Below are 17866 nucleotides of genomic sequence, written 5' to 3'. Positions count from 1 at the left end.
GTGCATGGATTAATATGATAGCAGGCTGGATGGAGAGGAAAGGGTGATATCGTGCAGGCTGAACTGACAGACTTTAGTGAGACTTTAGTGACAAGAGTGAATATGTGGGTTGAATGAGAGAGGTATATCGAGGATGACATCAAGTTTAGGGCTTGTGAGGCAGGGAGGTTGTTGATGCTCTCTACAGTAATGGGAAAGTAAGGGAGAAGACAGGCTTTAATACAGAAGATAAGTAGTTCAGGATTAAGTCCTCTTTTTCCCGCTCTCTCTCCCTTCTGCGTCATCTATGCATTTCAATCTGTGACATTTGAAAATATGATACTCACCTACCCCTATCCCACAGCACTTCTCTTTAAATTATATATTATAAATTATTTATTCATATTAATGTAATGTCTGTCTCCCCCTCTTGATTGTAAGTCCATTATGGGCAGGGAATGTGTCTGCTAATTCTGTTGTTTTATACTAACCAAATGGTTAGTATAGTGCTCTCCACATAGTACGTGCTCAATAAATATGATGGATTGATTGATAAAAAGTGGACAGCTGCAGTTGAGAAGCCACAGTTTTTGATGGCAGAGGAGAGAGCAGAGACATTGTCATGGCTGCTGTTGAAACTAGAATCTTAGCTCCTCCACCAACTAGGACACTTAGATTAAAAAGTCTTACACTGATTTCCAAAAATACTGATGAAATTTTTAAAATGAGTGATGAAGACTCCGATGGAGAGAGGAGTTCAGAGCTGTGCAGAGATGTGTAGAAGAACTTGTTCTACAATATTTACAACTACAGTAGTCAAAATCAATAAATAAGAAGGGGTAACAGCATAGCCTACTGGGAAGAACATGGGCCTGGGAGTCATAGGTCCTGAGTTCTGATCCCGGCTCCACCACGTACCTGCTGCGTGACCTTGGAAAAGTAACTAAACTTCTCTGTGCCTCAGATCCCTCATCTGCAAAATGGGGATTCATTACCTGTTCTCCCTTCTACCATGACTGTGAGCCTCATGTGGGCCCTGATTATGTTGTTTCTACCCCAGGGCTACGTACAGTGCTAGGCTAAACAAGTACCGCCATTATTATTAGAAGAAAAGCGGAAGGCTGTTGTTCAAGATAAATAGGACACATTTTTCTTTAGAATTGAAAAAGCATCACCACATTCAGCATAACAGGCTTCCACATCTACAACATCCTGCAAAGGCTAATAATCACATTACAACTCCTTATTTAGTTAATGTTGTTTTTATGCTCTGAATTACTCTGATAGAAAATGAATCGTAGTTTAGTGATGTTCAGTGTTACTGAGTATTTCACGTGCTGGAATATCATTTTATTTTCCCAGAGGTTCTGGAAGGATTTTAATTTATAAAATGTAAAACTAAAGAAATGTATCCTACGACACAGCTCTGCAAGCTGCAATCATTCTTTGGAGGAACATATACTATGACTATGATGTGGGGTATGCGAAGAACTGTTCGATACAGTGTGCTATGTAAGGCGCTTGGCTTGTGAATTACTGATATTATTTGATCATGTCTGTGATAAAACTGGATCTACTTCACTCTTCAGAGGTGCTGGGAAGCCTTCTCAGTTTCACTCAATGGTTCCTCCTCTGTCTCTCATCCTCTTTTGTTTTTGTTTGTTATTTTTTTAATTTTCCTTCGATATTGGTTAAGCACTTCCAATGTGCCAAGGTCATGCATTGTCTTTAGTGATGTGGTGGTTCATAGAGCCTTGGACCAATTTTTTTCCTATGGTATTTGGTAAGTGCTTACTATTTGCCAGCCACTGTACTGAGCGCTGGATACAACCTAATCAGTTTGGTCATGTCCCACGTGGGGCTCATGGTCTTAATTCTCATTTCAAAGATGAGGTACCTGAGGCACAGAGAAGTTAAGCGACTTGCCCAAGATCACATAGTAGACAAGTGGCGGAGCCAGGATTAGAACTCAGATCCATCAGATTCCCAGACCCGTCCATTTTCCAGTAGGCTACGCTGTTTCTCCAGACCTCTTTGTGGGGACCTCTGACCCTACCTCCTCCAACCTACTAAACCCACTTTTTCCCACTCTCTTCAAATTCCTCACTGCTATTTTCCACCTCTCTCTCATGGCTCCTTCCCTTCATCCTTCAAATGTGCTCAAGTCTCTCACCTTCTAAAAAAGCCCTTTCTCAATCTCACCACCTCCTCCAGCTAACACCCCTTCTTCCTGCTCCCATTCCTCTCTAAAGTCCTGGAATGGCCTGTGTACACCCACTGTCTCCATTTTCTTTCCACCAGATCTCTTCATGACCCACTCCATTCAGATTTTCCACCCTTCATTCATTCATTCATTCATTCATTCATTCATTCATTCATTCATATTTATTGAGCACTTAGTGTGTGCAGAGCACTGTACTAAGCATTTGTAAAGTACAGTTTGGCAACAGATTGAGACAATCCCTACCCAACAGTGGGCTCACAGTCTAGAAGGGGGAGACAGATAACAAAACAAAATAAATAGACAGGCCTTCCCCCAAACTGAGTGTTTTTATGGTATTTGTTAAGCACTTACTATGTGCCAGGCACTGTAGTAAGTGCTGAAGTAGATGCAAAATAAGCAGGTTGGGCACAGTCCCTGTCCCACATAGGGCTCAAGTCTCAATCTCCATTTTACAGAGGTGGTAACTGAGGCACAGAGAAGTCAAGTGACTTTCCCAAGGTCACACAGCAGATGAGTGGTGGAGTCAATATTAGAACCCAGGACCTTCTGACTCCCAGGCCTGGACTATATACACTAGGCAGCGCTGCTTTTCGTGACCTTTCAAAGATCATTAGTAACTGCCCCATAACCACGTCTAAAGGGCAGTATTCATCCCGATCCTCCTCGACATTTGAGCTTCCTCTGGCACCCTGGACCACTTCCTCTACCTCAAAATCCTATCAGGCCTTGATCTTATAGACAAGGTACTGCAGCCCCTCTGTCTACTTCTCAGTTTCACTCATTGGTTCCTCCTCTCTCATCCTCTTTTGTTTTTTTAATTATTTTTTAAATTTTCCTATGGTATTGGTTAAGCACTTACAGTGTGCCAGGCACTGTACTTAGTGCGTGGTAGATATGAGATAATCAACTGGACACAATCTATGTCACACATGGGACAAGCTCTTAATCCCCATTTACTGATGAGGTAACTGAGGCACAGAGAAGTTATGTGATTTACCCAGTGTCACCCAGCAGACAATTGGCAGACTTGGTATTAGAACCTAGGTCTTCTGACTCCCAGGCCCCTAGTCTTTTCACTAGGCCACGTTTCTTCTCTTTCTATGGGCTCACCATGGGCCTCTGTTCTGCGCCCCTTACTCCTCTCATTTACGCTCAGTGTGTCGGAGAACTCATGAGTTCACATGAGTTTAGCTACCAACACTAGTCAGACAACTCTCAAACTGACCCCCCATCTCCTCTTACCTCCAGTATATCTCCACGTGGAAATCCAGTCCATCACTTCAAACCCACTATGTCTAAAACTGAAGCTTCCTATCTTTTCCCCAAACCTATTTCATCCTGGAAAATGTTCTGTCCCATTCAATAACACCATCATCCTCCCTGTCCAAGAAGGTTGCCCCCTTGCTGTCATCCCTGACTACTCAGTGTCCTTCACCTCTCACATTCAGTCTACTGCCAAATCCTGCTATTTCTTCCTATACAATGTCTCGCGGATCCTTCCCCTTCTTCTCTACCCTGGTTCAAGCTGTAATAACATCACAGCTAGCCTATTGTGGGGTCATCTTGCTTGTCTCCCTGCCTTCGAGTCTTGCCCTGGCTTCAGTCTATCATATATTCTCCTTCACAAATCAGATTCTGTCTCAGCACACATCTCTCCACTCCTCAAAACTCACCACTGGCCTCCTGTGTCCTTCTGCATTGAAGTAAAATACTCAAGTGCCTTCAAGGCTCTCTACCAACTCATCCCACCCTACATAACAGTTCTCTTCACCTATAGCTTCCCAATTCACTCTCTTAGCTTTTACCAAGCTAACCTTCTTAGTGTACCACATTCTTGACTCTCTCACCACATTCCCTTTGATCATGCTGTTTCCCGGCTTGTAACTCCTTCTTTCCTCAAATCCAGCTGCCCCCAACTCCCCCATATTCAAAGCCCTTCTAAAACCCAAGCTCCTCCTAAAGACATTTGCCAGTTAATTCCCAGCCCCTTCCCCTTGCTGTATGAAGCCATCTGCCATCTCTAGCATTTATGTACCTCTTTGTCCTCAGAACATTTTCTATATACACGTATATATTCAATTATTTATTTCGACTACTCTAGTGGTAAATATTTTTCAAGTCTGTTTCTCCCATTAGACTTGTAAGTTCTTTGTGAGCATGGAACGTATCACCTTTTCATTTTTTACTTCCAAACATTTTGTACAGGGAGAACTTTCCTTAAATGTTATTCTGCTGCTACTATTATGATTTAAACAGAACCTGCACCAGGACATCCAGGCACTGAACTGAAAATATATATTGGCCATGGTGGGATAAATGCTGTCACAGAATTTATTTAACCTTTAGAGTTCACTGAGCAATGATGTAGTGATAATAACAATAGCTGTGGTATTTGTTAAGTGCAAACTATGTGCCAAACAATGAACTCAGCGCTCAATTAGATATTAGATATAAGTTATTTGGGTCCCACATGGGGCTCATAGTCTAAGTAGGAGGGAAAATAGGTATTGAATCCTTAGTTTGCAGATGGGGGAACTGAGGCACAGAGAAGTTAAGTGACTTGAGCAAGGTTCTACAACAGGTAAGTGGCAGAGTCAGGATTAGAAACCAGGCGCTCTGACTCCCAGGCCTGTGTCCTTTTCCACTAGGCCATGCTACTTCTCTAATGATGGCCAACAAAGGTGAAAACTGGATCAAGAAGGCCAGTACATCCTTCAGAAGATGGTCAAGCAAAGTGATATGACAGTGTGGTAATCAGGTTCCAGGCCAAGCTACAAGTCTACAGAGCTCATTTTTAAAAAATGGTATTTGTTAAGCACTTACCATGTGGCACGTACTATTCTAAGCTCTGGGATAGATGCAAATTAATCAGGTTGGACACAGTCCCTATCCCACATGGGGCTCCCCATTTTACGGATGAGGTAACAGAGACATAGAAAAGTGAAGTGACTTGCCCAACATCACACAGAAGACAAGTGATGGAACTGGTCTTAGAACACGGGTCCTTCTGACTCTCAGGTCTGTGCTCTGTCCACTAGCCTACACTGCTCCCCATCATTGCTGTCTAACCTTTACTACGGTTGTGAGACCCTGACCCAACTCAAATGCCTCTTTTAACTCGTTGTGAAGTACCATTTATAGGTCATTTAGCGGCATCATTTGTGGGTTCCTCAATATCAAATGGCATGACTGGACTAGACACTGTTTAGCATAGTGATGTTCTTGACCGAAGTTCGGCTCAACTCAAACAGCCATGCTGGATAGAACACAAGTGGACAGTGAATGGCAGCAGGATAGTCAAGCAGCTAATGTCTGACTGATGATCTGGAATTGAGAAACTAAATTCAAGGAGGCTAGACGAAATTTTTTAAGGATTCAGGAAACCAGATGCTCAGGCAGTTGTTTCCTCTCAGTTGGAAACCGGGAGTCAGTATGGACCTAGGTGCACCATCAGGGCATACTGCCATCAAGAAAAGAGTTCTTTTGAGCAGAAACTCTTAAAGGGAGAAAAACCAGGTGGCAAAAGCTAAAACAATATCAGGTTGTGCAAACAATCCAGCGCAACAGGATAAGCCTTTCAATCAGCATAGTGTAGCCAGAACGGTAAGCATCGCATAAGCCTTTTCAGTCTCTGTCTCTCTCTCTCTCTGTCTCACACACACACATGAATTATGCTTGTTTGAGTAAGAAGGACAGCAATATATACTCCGACACAATATTTGTGGTACAGTTACACACTGGGATTCTGATTCAAGCAAAATTCATAAGGCTTGTTTACCACATTGCATGATTCATGTTACGATAGGATTGACAGTAATGATGTTAAAGTGGATGACTATATATATGTGTGTGTATATATATATATGTGTATATATATATACATATATATACACACACACACACACATATATATATATACGTGCATGAACATGGACTTAATAGAGTAACTTATGTGCATAACACAGAACTAGAACAAGAATCATAAAAGACTTTGTACCATCCGCTCTGAAATTCCTTCTGCGCCTCTTCATTTTGCAGCTAAAACATAACAAAATATTACTATGAAATTTCTGTCATGTTGAATTAGGGCTCTGAATCAGTGATTATCACTACCTGTTCATTTCTAGTTTCACCTTCTTTTGCTAATATCTTCTCAGGCTTTTAGGCTTATTCTGTGTTCTTGATTTGATTTTTTTATTGATAAACTCTACTGGGAGTAAAATCCTGGGCACCGTTTATAAATGCTTAGTTTATGAATGAAAATGACCAACGTTGGAATTCAATGCCCGTTACTTATAGCAGAAGGAAAGCTAATGGATCATCCAACAGCTTGTTCCCAAAGTGGAAAACCGCAACTTCTGAAGCATAAGTGTGTGGTAGTCTAATAAGCTAAGAGCTTTGGGAGGAACACTAACTTCTCTATGACACAATCAGTAGCCTGTGTCGGTCTCAAAGAAATCATTTTTATTCCAAAATATGTAACATACCACAGGGAAAATTGAATTCATTCAATTTTAAAAAAGCAAAAACCCTTAGCTATTCCTCCCATGTACTGGGGTAATAGTTCAACTTCAATTTTCCAATGCACTTTTAAGGGTAAAATCAAGGTTTTAATGTAGCTATTCAGTAGCTTCAGTCTACTACCTCTTTCAGGGATACACATTTATAAGCATTAGTTATTAGCCCAATAAGATAATTAAATTTTGAGGAGTTGTAAAATGTTAAGCACTTGTAATTTCAGCTTTGAGATCTGCCCTGGATTTCCTCATTGTGATTGGCCTGAGAAAAGTTTGTTTTTTATTACCTCTTTCAGATTTTTTGGCCAGGCTTAAGGAATCTTTTCATCCCCGTCTTTTTGAATTGTTGGCTTGCAAAACATGCTTTGGAAAATATGATTGTAAGTATCGTCAGCACATGATCTTACACATATATGATTTCAAAGAGATTTCAGGTTAAATTATTCTAAAGGAGTCAATAAAGTCAAACAATGATTGTCAGTTTCATTCTGGTTGTTTTTCAGAGCACTAGGAGTGGCCCAGGGTAAGTCCATAGCCCCTGCAGCAGAAGCTTTTATTTTAATTGAGCAACTGCTATTTAGAGAGTACTGTAGAGGATGCCTACGGTCTACAGAGCACTGAAGTAGGCACTTGGGAACATATGCAAATTGAAAAAGTCATGTCCCTGACATTGAGGAGCTAATGGGAAAAAAATAATTTGGTTAGAGCTATCACTGTCAAAATGTTTTCAGTTAATTACAAACTCCAAGAGTATTAATCTTGTTAAGAATTGCCACTCAAGAGAACATGAAGGCAATTTGAACCCTGTTTAAAGTAAGTAACTTCCATTTCTTGCAGAGGGCATTACTTTAAAATTAATTCAAGTGCAAATGCTAGTTAGCAATGTTTTATTGACACATTCCATTTGTTCTTTGTCATATTAGAATGCTTTTCACTGTCTTAGCAAAATACTTGGGACTTAGTTATAAACCAGTAAACAGCAAAAGGATACATTTATCAGAGAAACATAGTCTTCATCTAAATTTCAAGTAAAAATGTAACTTTAAACAAGTGCATTCTCCCCCTGTAGTTATTCTTGCAATACTAGATAAGGATCATTTTTATGATATAACTATGACACACCTGCAGTTTAGACAGCAACAAACTTTTGCTCAGCTCTCATATTTATATAAACAAATACCATATATTGTTTTGTGTATGAAAAAACTCTCTTCTGTTTAATGAACCAATATGATTTGTACAATTATTTGAATAATTCTCAAAAACAAATTGATTAAAACATATATTTTACTTTAGAATGATCTTCACAGAGCTATTCAACGTACACAATCTGCAATGTTTAATCAAGTTTTGATTTTAATATCGACATTACTTTGTCTTATCTTCACTTGGTAAGTTGGAAAATTGTCTTTAACCTTAAAAGCCTTTATCATCTCAGTATGTATGAAACCTCTGTATGTTTCCTGATAAGAGCAATTTGTGAAAGACTTTCCATTAATTGTTGGCTGGAAGGACTCTGAAAGTAGCAGAGGCAAGTCCAGAGCTTTAAAATTGATAATGTCCCCATTTCATTTTCATTTACCCTGAGCATCCACAGACCTATGATTTATGTAGTGAGCCAGAGATAATTTTTTGATTTAACCCTAATATATTTTCCCTCTTACCCTCCATACTCACAAAGGTGAGATTGTCAGAAGGGGGATTTGGACAATCAATCAATCTGTGGTATTTAGTAAGTGCTTACTGTGTGGCTGAGCACTGTACTAATCGCTTGGGAGAGTATAATGTAACAGAGTTGATAAGACATGCTCCCAGCCCAAAATGAGTTTGCAGTCTAGGGCAATCCCAGAACTTGCTTCCCGTTTGAAGCTGTAAGTTCCAACTGGTAGTTCCTCTGACCATGGCAACCCCTGCTTCCTCCCTACTCGACATCGCCTGGAGAAGCCATTCTGTAGGAGTTGGGGCATGGAATTCCCTGAAACAACTGCTAAAATGTGGGCAGGTTTCTGACTGCTAAGACCTGGGCCAGACAGTGTCTGGTCCAATGTCTTCATACTTTTCCTCAACACTCAGTATGAGTCCTGTGCATAGCAAATCCTTAACTTAATACTTATCTCCAGCCCTGACCTCCCTATTTCTTTGCTGTCTTTCATTTCCTTCTGCCTTCAGGACATCTTTACCTAGATGACCTGCTGACACCTCCAACTCCTTATCTTCCCACCCAAACCCTGTCCTTCCATCTCTCCCATCACTGTAGACAACCCTCCCCATCTCACAAGCCAGTTGTCTTGACATTGTCCTCGACTTGTTTCTCTCATTCAACCCACATATTTAATCTCTCCAATAAATCCTGTCAGTTCTTCATTCACAGCATCGCTAAAATCTGCCCTTCCCTCTCCATCCAAACAGCTATTGGGCTGATCCAAGGACTTATCCTCTCTGGCCTTGACTACTGCATCTGCCTCCTCACTGATTCTCTGCCCCATCTCTCCCTGCTCCAATGCAAAGTTCACTCTGCTGCCTGAATCATTTTTTTTTTTAAAGTTCAGTTAATAACTTCCCACTCCTTAAGAACCTCCAGTTGTTACCCATCCATCTCTGCATCAAACGGACACTCCTTACCATCGGCTTTGAGGCACCCAATCGGCTCGCGTCCTCCTACCTTACTTCACTGATCTCCTACTACAGCCCAGCCTGCTGCACACTTCACTCCTCTAGCACCAGCTTACACGCTGTGCCCCTATAATAATAATAACAATGGTATTTGTTAAGCACCTACAGTTGCCAAGCACTGTTCTAAGCACTGAGGCAGATAGAAGCTAATCAGGTTGTCCCACGTGGGGCTTACAGTCTTAATCCCCATTTCACAGATGAGGTAACTGAGGCACAGAGAAGTTAAGTGGCTTGCCCGAGGTCACACAGCAGACAAGTGGCAGAGCCAGGATGAGAACCCATGTCCTCTGACTCCTAAGCCCATGCTTTTTCCACTAAGCTACTTTGCTTCTCTATCTCGATCTCATCTATCTCATCACCGACCCCTTTCCCACATCCTCCCTCTAGCCGGGAACTCCCTCCTGCTCCATATATGCTAGACCACCACAAACACATATTAAGGTCACGTCTCCTCCAAGAGTCCTTCCCCGCTTAAGCCCTATTTTACTCAGCTCCTTTGCCCTTCTGTGTGATCTATGCATTTGGATTTGTGTGCTTTAAGCATTTGGTATTTGTCCCACCCTTGACACCACAGTACTGATGTACATATCTATAACTCATTTATTTATATTAATGTCTTTCTCCCCCTCTAAACTGTAAGCTCACTGTGGACCGGGAACATGTCTACCAACTCTGTGTCTTTTCCTCATCAAGCACTTAGTACAGTGCTCTGCACATAGTAAGCATTCAATAGATAACATTGATTCATTGATTGATTTATTAATGTATGTCACAAATAAAATCTGTTTCTATATCTTGATTTCTAAAATCTCAGTTTGCAGGTCGATATGTTCTCCAGCTATCCACATACCTCCTGGCTAGAGGTATTCCTGACCTGGGACAATTCCACATTCGGGAACTTTCCTGGCAATGCGCTCAGTCTCTCAGGACATTAGAAAATATCCTCGAATCAGAAATTGTAGTTGCAGGGGAGGGATGGGACTCTGACTCTGGAGGGGCTTGAGGGAATTATTCATTATTATTTATTAATCATGATTATTGAGTATTTACTGTGTTCAAAGCACTGTACTAAGCGCTAGGAAAAGTACAATATAATATCAAGCACATTCCCTGCCCACAATGAGCTCACAGGCTAATGGGGGAGACAGACATTAATATAAATAAATAGATGAGTAAATAAATGAATTACAGATATATAAATATGTGCCATGGGGAAAGGAGAAAGGGTGAACGAATCACTGAATATGAGTGATGCAAAAGGTAGTGGGAGAAGAGGAGAGGAGGGCTTAATCAGAGAATGCTTCCTGGAGGAGATGTTCCTTCAATAAGGATTTGAAGTCGGGGAGAGCAATTATCTGTTCTGAGGAGGGAGGGCATTTCAGGCCAAAGGTATGTGGGTGAGAGGTTGGAGTTTAGACAGATGAGATTGAGTTTCAGTGAGAAGGTTAGCACCAGAGGAATGAAGTGTGCGGGCTAGGTTGTAGGAGGAGAGTAGTGAGGTGAGGTAGAAGGGGGTAACGTGGTTAAATGCTTTAAATTTTTAAAGCCAGTGGTGAGGAGTTTTTGTTTAATGCGGAGGTAGATGGGCAACCACTGGAGTTTCTTGAGGAGTGGGGATCTCACTGAATGATCCCACCAGATGTTCCCACCGAAAGGTCAGAAACAGAGCACAGAAGGACACACATTCATGTTCAACATAACCTGAGTTCAGGAAGGCAGAGCTCCAGACAAACTATTTCACTTTCAAGTCCCCTTTCTTTTCCTGGGATGAGTTTGAAAGTGGGGCCCTCAGAAACACTTTTGGGTTGGAATTGGGAAAAGGAGAGTGAAGATTCCTCTGCAAACCCCAAATTCCTGATGGGAGGCAATGTGTTTGCAGTTTATAGAATTTGTTAAGCACTTACTATGTGTCAGACACTGTTATAGATAATGAGGTAGAAGCAAGCTAATCAGGTTGGACACAGTCCATGTCCCACATGGGGCTCACATTCTTAATCCCCATTTCACTGATGAGTTAACTGAGGCACAGAGAAGTTAAGGGTCACACAGCAGGCAAGTGATGAAACTGAGATTAGAACCCAGAGCCTTTAGATTCCCAGGTCCCTGCTGTCTTGATTAAGCCACACTGCTTCTCAATATGTTGCAATACCTACAAACACATCTCTACACACTTTTCCCAGAAATTAAAGAGAGCAGAATAAGGGTGCATAAGAAATAAAAATTAATTAATTAGAGAATCAGCATAACTTAGTGGAAAGACCACGGGCTTGGGGGTCAGAGAACATAGGTTCTAATCCTGGCTCTGCCACTTATCTGCTGTGTGACCTTGGGCAAGCCACTTAACTTCTCTGTGCCTCAGTTACCTCATCTGTAAAATGGGGATTTAGACTATTAGTGCCACGAAGAACAAATTGATTACCTTGTATCTACCCCAGCGCTTAGAACAGTGCTTGGCATATGGTAAGTACTTAACAAATACCATAATTGCTATTATAATTATTATTGTTATTATTAATTCTTATATATTAACTCCAGGCCACTCTCTTAATTGGGATGTTTTATCATTGATTTGTTTTGCCTTGCTCTATGTCTGAGGTGGCTCATGAACAGGTGTCTGCATTTATAACTGAAGTGGTATGTTTTCTAGAAATACATTATTTAGTCAAATCTATGTTCACTGTCCTTATTGTGGGTAATGGGGAATTCATTTTATGACATTTAATGGCTTTTGTACGAGCAATTCATACTTCGTTTGTTCAGTGGTACTGTGCTCCTCTCTCCCCTCAAAGTAGCTAATGTGGCTATGCCATGGTAGCTTTCTTTTTTCCCTGTTTCACTGTTCTAAACATTCTGGGCATGCTGAAGACATTTTCCGCAGTGATGCTTAACTGGAGGACCAAGTGGGAAAGTTTCTGGATTCTGAAAGGCAGAGCCATACTCGGACAGCCTGAGCTCCTCAGAAAATTTCTCACTGCATGTAGACTTGCAGTTTTGTGACTGTAGAAAAATGTGTGGAAGACAGATTGTAATAATTGGATCTGGTTTAGAGCAGTATCAGATCCAAATAAGCTCGTTATACATCATTGGATGCTGACTTGGGCATGACCCTGCAAGAGAGGGGAAGTTGTTAAATGGCAATGAAAAATGAAGAAAAGATGTTCTGCTATTCTTGTAATACATATAGTAAGTATCATGGCAGCAGCAATGTTTATTAAATCACTTTTGAAGAACCAATGCTTTTTTTCTAGGTCACTTAAAGTGATCGAAGTCTGGATATCTTATGATCTTTTCCCCTGGAAAGGCAAAAGCCCATAGCTACCCTTTCTTATACTAGATTTTGTTTATTTCTGCAGGAATTGAATGTGATGCATGAATGTATGTGAATATATGAATGAACAGGGATGTATGAAGAGCTGGATGGCATAGGGAGGGGCAAACAAATACCTTGACTGATAATTAGTCAGTGGTATTTATTGGAGACCTGCTGTATGCTGAAGATTGAAGTAAGTGCTTGAAAATGTCCAGTATAGCTGTAGGCATAGTCCAGCCCAACCAGGCAATCAGTTGTTCTTATTAAGTGCTTATTTTGTGCAGGGTGCTGTACTAAGTGCTTGGGAGAGTATGCACAGTTGATAGATATGATCCCTGCTCACAAGACCTTGCTGTCTAAGGAGTTTATAATCCAGCAGGGGAAACAAATACTAAATGTATAGATTGGAAGAAGAAGGAAAAGTGGATTGCGGTATGAGTGCTTAACTAATAGGGCATGAACTTCCCATTCCTTTCTCCCCCAACCACATACACACAAACACACCATCACTTAACATTTCAGTAGGGCTATGGAGTTATGAGACGGACATTGGTACTTGGGGAGGCATAACCTGGGGAGAACAGAAATTAATCAGGGAGGAGATGGTATTTCAGAAGATGGAAAGATCAGAGGTCTGGTGGACTTGGAGGGTGTTGGAGTTCCAAGCACAGTGAAGGGAATGAGCTAGATGGGAAATCCTAGAAGGAGAAAGTCTGAGTGCGAGCTGTGAATTTGGACAAATCACCTAACTTCTCTGGGCCTCAGTGTCCTCATCTGTAAAGTGGAGATTATTTCATTTCCCCACCCCATTTTCTCTCCCTTTCATGTTACGTATACACTTCGGTGTGTACACTGTCTACTAACTTCTCCCCTAGACCCATATGAGTTACACACATATGCATATATCCTGCTACTTCCCATAACTGTAATTTATTTAAATGTCTGTGTCTCCAACTAGATTATAAGTTCTTTGAAGGCAGGGATCATGTCTACCAATTCTATTTTATTGTACTCTCCCAAGAATTTAGTATAGTGCTGTGCACACAATAAAAAATAAATGCCACTGATTGGTTGAAATTGTGAGGACTCAAATACAACACCAAAGTTGCAGGCTTCTGGGAAAGAAGTCATGGCCAAATTGTCTACAGAGATGCAGGAGGAGGGAAGATGAAGAATTCCCTTTTGTACATGTTCAATTTAATATGCTAGTGGGAAATTTATTTGGAGATGTCCTGGGGTATGATGACAAAGAAACAGCATGGCCTAGTGGATAGAGTGCAGGCCTGGGAGTTGGAAGGACCTGGGTTCTGATCCTGGCTCTGCAACGTGTCTGCTGTGTGTCCTTGGGCAATTCACTAACTTTTCTGTGCCTCAGTTACCACACCTATAAAATGGAAATTAAGACTGTGGGCCCTATGCAGGACAGTGCCTGTGTCAAACCTGATTAACTTGTATCTACCCCATTGCTTTGTACAGTGCCTGGCACATATTAAGTGCTTAGTGAATAACATAAACAAATAAAAAAAGATGATATGTGAAATATATTACAAGAAAGCAGCACAGATGGCCAAATTCACCGTTGTATGTGTGTGTGTGTGAGAGTGTATGTGGCTGAAAAGACCCATGAGGGATTCATAGTTGTGGTCACATTGGGTATACAAAAGTTATTCCTTGTGTTATTTGGCTTAATGTTCATAAGAATTGGTGCTCTTTTCTCTTTGCATCCTTGTCTTCTTTTCCACATGAAGCTTTTGCTCAAAGAGATCCAAAACCTTGATGGCACTTTGCATGCTTGTCTGTCCTTTGTTATTGACTCCCGATTTTCAGTTGGAATGTAGCACTGAGTCTTTGTCTGGTATTACTCAATGATTCCAGATCAATCATATTTCTTTGTCAGGCAGTTGAATTTTCTGAGCTCTTACTGTGTGCAGAACGTTGTAATAAGTGCTTGGGAGTGTACAATACAACAATGAACAGACACATTCTCTGCCCACAATGAGCTTACAGTCTGTGTGCAGAGTACTGTATTAAGCCCTTGAGTACAACACAGCAGATAACAGTCAGGCAGTTAGTACAGTATTCTGCACACAGTAAGTGTTCAATAAATAAGACTAACTGCCTGACTGTTATCTGCTGTGTTGTACTCAAGGGCTTATTACAGACATATTCCCTGCCCACAGTAAGCTTCACAGTAAGCTTAAAGTCTACCCAGGGGCAGGGGGCAGGCATTTATATAAAATACAATTATAGATATATACATAAGTTCTGTGGGGCTGTGAGCAGGAATAAATAGAGCAAGTCAGGCTGATGCAGAAGGGAGTGGAAGAAAAGGAAAACAGGACTTAGGAAAGGCCTCTTGGAGGAGATGTGCCTTCAGTAAATTTTTAAGTGGGAATAGTAATTGTCTGTCAAATGCAAAGAGGGAGGGCATTCCAGGCCAAAGTCCGGAAGTGGGTGAGGGGCCAGCGGTAAGATAGACAAAATCAAGGTAGAGTGAGAAGGCTAGTGTTGGAGGATCTAAGTGTGCAGGCTGGGTTGTAGTAGGAGAGTAATGAGGTGAGGTAGGAGGGGTCAAGGTGATCAAGTGCTTTGAAGCCAATTGTAAGGGGTTTCTGTTTGATGCAGAAGTGGATGGGCAACTATTGGAGGTTCTTGAGGAATTGGGAAACATGACCGGAATGGTTTTGTAGAAAAACGATTTAAGCAGCAGAGTGAAGTGAATGGAGTGGAGAGAGGCAGGTGGGAGGGTGATCATCAAGGAGGCTGATGCAGTAATCAAGGTGGTATAGAATGATTGTTTGGATTAAAGTGGTAACAGTTGGATGGAGAAGAAAGGGAGGATTTAGTGATGTTGTGATGGACTGAATATATGGGTTGAATGACAGAGAGGATTCAAGGATAACCCCAAGGTATCCTTGGGCTTGTGAGATAGGAAGGGTGGTAGTGCCATCTGCAGTGATGGGAAAGTCGGGGGAGGACAGGGATATGGGTAGGAAGATAAGGAGTTCTGGTTTAGACATGTCAAGCTTGAAGTGATGGCAGGACCTCCAAGTAGAAATGTCTTGAAGGCAGGAGGAGATGGGAGACTGCAGAGAAAGGGAGGGAGAGAGAGAGCGAAAAAAAATCAAAATTAGGGCTGGAGATGTAGCTTTGGGAATCATCTGCAAAGAGGTGGTAGTTGAAGTCATGGGAGTGAATGAGTTCTCCAAGGGAATGGGTGTAGATGGAGTATAGAAGAGGGCCCAGACCTGAATCTTGAAGGACCCCCACAGTTAAGGGATGGGAGGCAGAGGAGGAGCCCGTGAAAGAGACTGAGAATGAGTGGAAGGAGAGATAGGAGGAGAACCAGAAGGGGACAGTGTCAGTGAATAATAACTGACACATTTTCTGTGGAACTGGTGTCTGGTCCAGGCTTCGCAGCCATAGGGAAGATTGGGCAACACTAGAGCTTTGTAGCTCTTAAATTTGCTCTGTTGTCCGATAGACCTCTGCCCCCCAGACTCTGAAAGTCTCCCAAAGGATTTATGAGCTTGTGTAGCAGAAAAGAGGCTGGGGCTGGTCAAGTAGATTGACAAGTCATTTGCATAGTGATGGTAACAGAGGCCAAGTGAATAATGAGCTCTCTCACAGAGTGAATATAAAGTAAGAATAATAAGTGATCCAGAACTGAGCCTTGTGAGACATCCACAGTTAGGAGGTTGAGGGATGAGAGTTGAAAATCAAGCTAGTAAATGGGACTGAGAAGAAGGGGTCAGAGAGATAGGAGGAGAATCAGGATCGCACAGTGTCAGTGAAATGAATGTGAGATGGTGCTTCCAGATGTAGGGAATGAAGGTGGACTAGAGGTCAAGAAGGATAAAGAAAGAGTTGACCTCGTTGACTTGGCTCTGAGGAGGTCATTAAACAACTCTGGGAGTGATCTGCGTTATTAGGGTGAAAGGGTGAAAATCTAATTCTTGTGGGTCAAGAAGAGAGTTTGCGGAAAGGAAAAGAAGGCAGAGAGTGGGTCTAGAACCCATTCCAGGAGTTTTACTGGGATGGACTCCTCCCAATGAATGAATCCTGCAGGAGCAAAACATGTAAAAATAAAATCCAGTCATATATTGGGTAATGCCTATTTAGAAGCCATTAATGCTAAGTCCAAGTATATTTGTGGTTTCTAGGTAGGTGTTCAACTATTAGTGAGTTTTACACTGTGAACACTTGAAGAATAAAATTGGTATGCAAAGTACACAAGTAATTGAGCTCAAGTTACTGATTCTGGTGTTAAGCAAATAGTCTCTTGGGAATAGAAAGTGAAAGGACACGTACTGTTGATTGAAACAAGCTCTTCATAGAATGTACAATGATGCTGAAATCATGATCTTTAGCCTTTCCAGGATCCGAGAACAGCCAAGTTGTTCTCTGAGCCCAAGGACTGTGCAGCAGAAATAATAATAATAATATAATGATAATGGTATTTGTTTAAGCACTTACTATGTGCCAAGCACTGTTCTCAGCGCTGAGGTAGATACACGGTAATTAGGTTGTCCCACGTGGGGTTCACAGTCTTAATCCCCATTTTACAGAAGAAGTAACTGAGTCACAGAGAAGCTAAGTGACTTGCCCAAGATCATGCAGCAAATGGTGGACAAATGAATTGGAGAAGCCAGGAAAATATATGAATTATTCAGGGAAAATGTAATTTTTTGGAGGAGAGAAGGCTGTAAATATCTGAACATTTATGTCTGTGCAGTGTTCAACATTATTACTGCTTACTCTCTGATTTGCATTGGCCAAATCTCTTAATATGATATCCTTCACTGACACTGAAGGGCCTCCCTGTCTGGGCCTGTTATATCTATCAGGAGAAAATTATTCCTAAAAGAGGCAAGATCTCCTTAGTGAGAAAATTGTATACCTGCTCGTCTGAGTGGGATTTTCGTTTATTATGTACGCCACGTGTCCCGTCTTGAGACTGGTCTGTACCTAAGGCATCCCGCACAGGTGAGAATATGTTCAACTTAACTCTTGGTGACAAGCTGGGTCTTGTGCAGATTGCGTATTCATTCATTCATTCAATAGTATTTATTGAGCGCTTACTATGTGCAGAGCACTGTACTAAGCGCTTGGGATGAACAAGTCGGCAACAGATAGAGACAGTCCTTGCCGTTTGACGGGCTT

General features: G+C 41.5%; 1 protein-coding gene across 7 annotated transcripts in view; it reads left to right on the top strand.

The window, feature by feature from the left end:
• KCNT2 (potassium sodium-activated channel subfamily T member 2) overlaps positions 1 to 17866 on the top strand; it is a 397559-nt gene that overhangs the window by 164208 nt on the left and 215485 nt on the right. For 6 of the 7 annotated variants that reach the window (XM_029081285.2, XM_029081284.2, XM_029081282.2 and 3 more), the window contains exons 7-8: positions 7017 to 7100; positions 8017 to 8111. In XM_029081285.2, coding sequence (XP_028937118.1) covers positions 7017 to 7100; positions 8017 to 8111 — 179 coding nt within the window. Of the gene's footprint in view, positions 1 to 7016; positions 7101 to 7223; positions 7244 to 8016; positions 8112 to 17866 lie in introns of those variants that run through there. The other variant, XM_029081286.2, reaches the window with a different exon arrangement.

The sequence above is a fragment of the Ornithorhynchus anatinus genome, chromosome 16 (genome assembly GCF_004115215.2).
Source record: "Ornithorhynchus anatinus isolate Pmale09 chromosome 16, mOrnAna1.pri.v4, whole genome shotgun sequence".
Taxonomy (NCBI): Eukaryota; Metazoa; Chordata; class Mammalia; order Monotremata; family Ornithorhynchidae; genus Ornithorhynchus; species Ornithorhynchus anatinus.
Note: the sequence above shows the minus strand (reverse complement) of the source record. Positions and strands in the feature narration are given on the sequence as shown.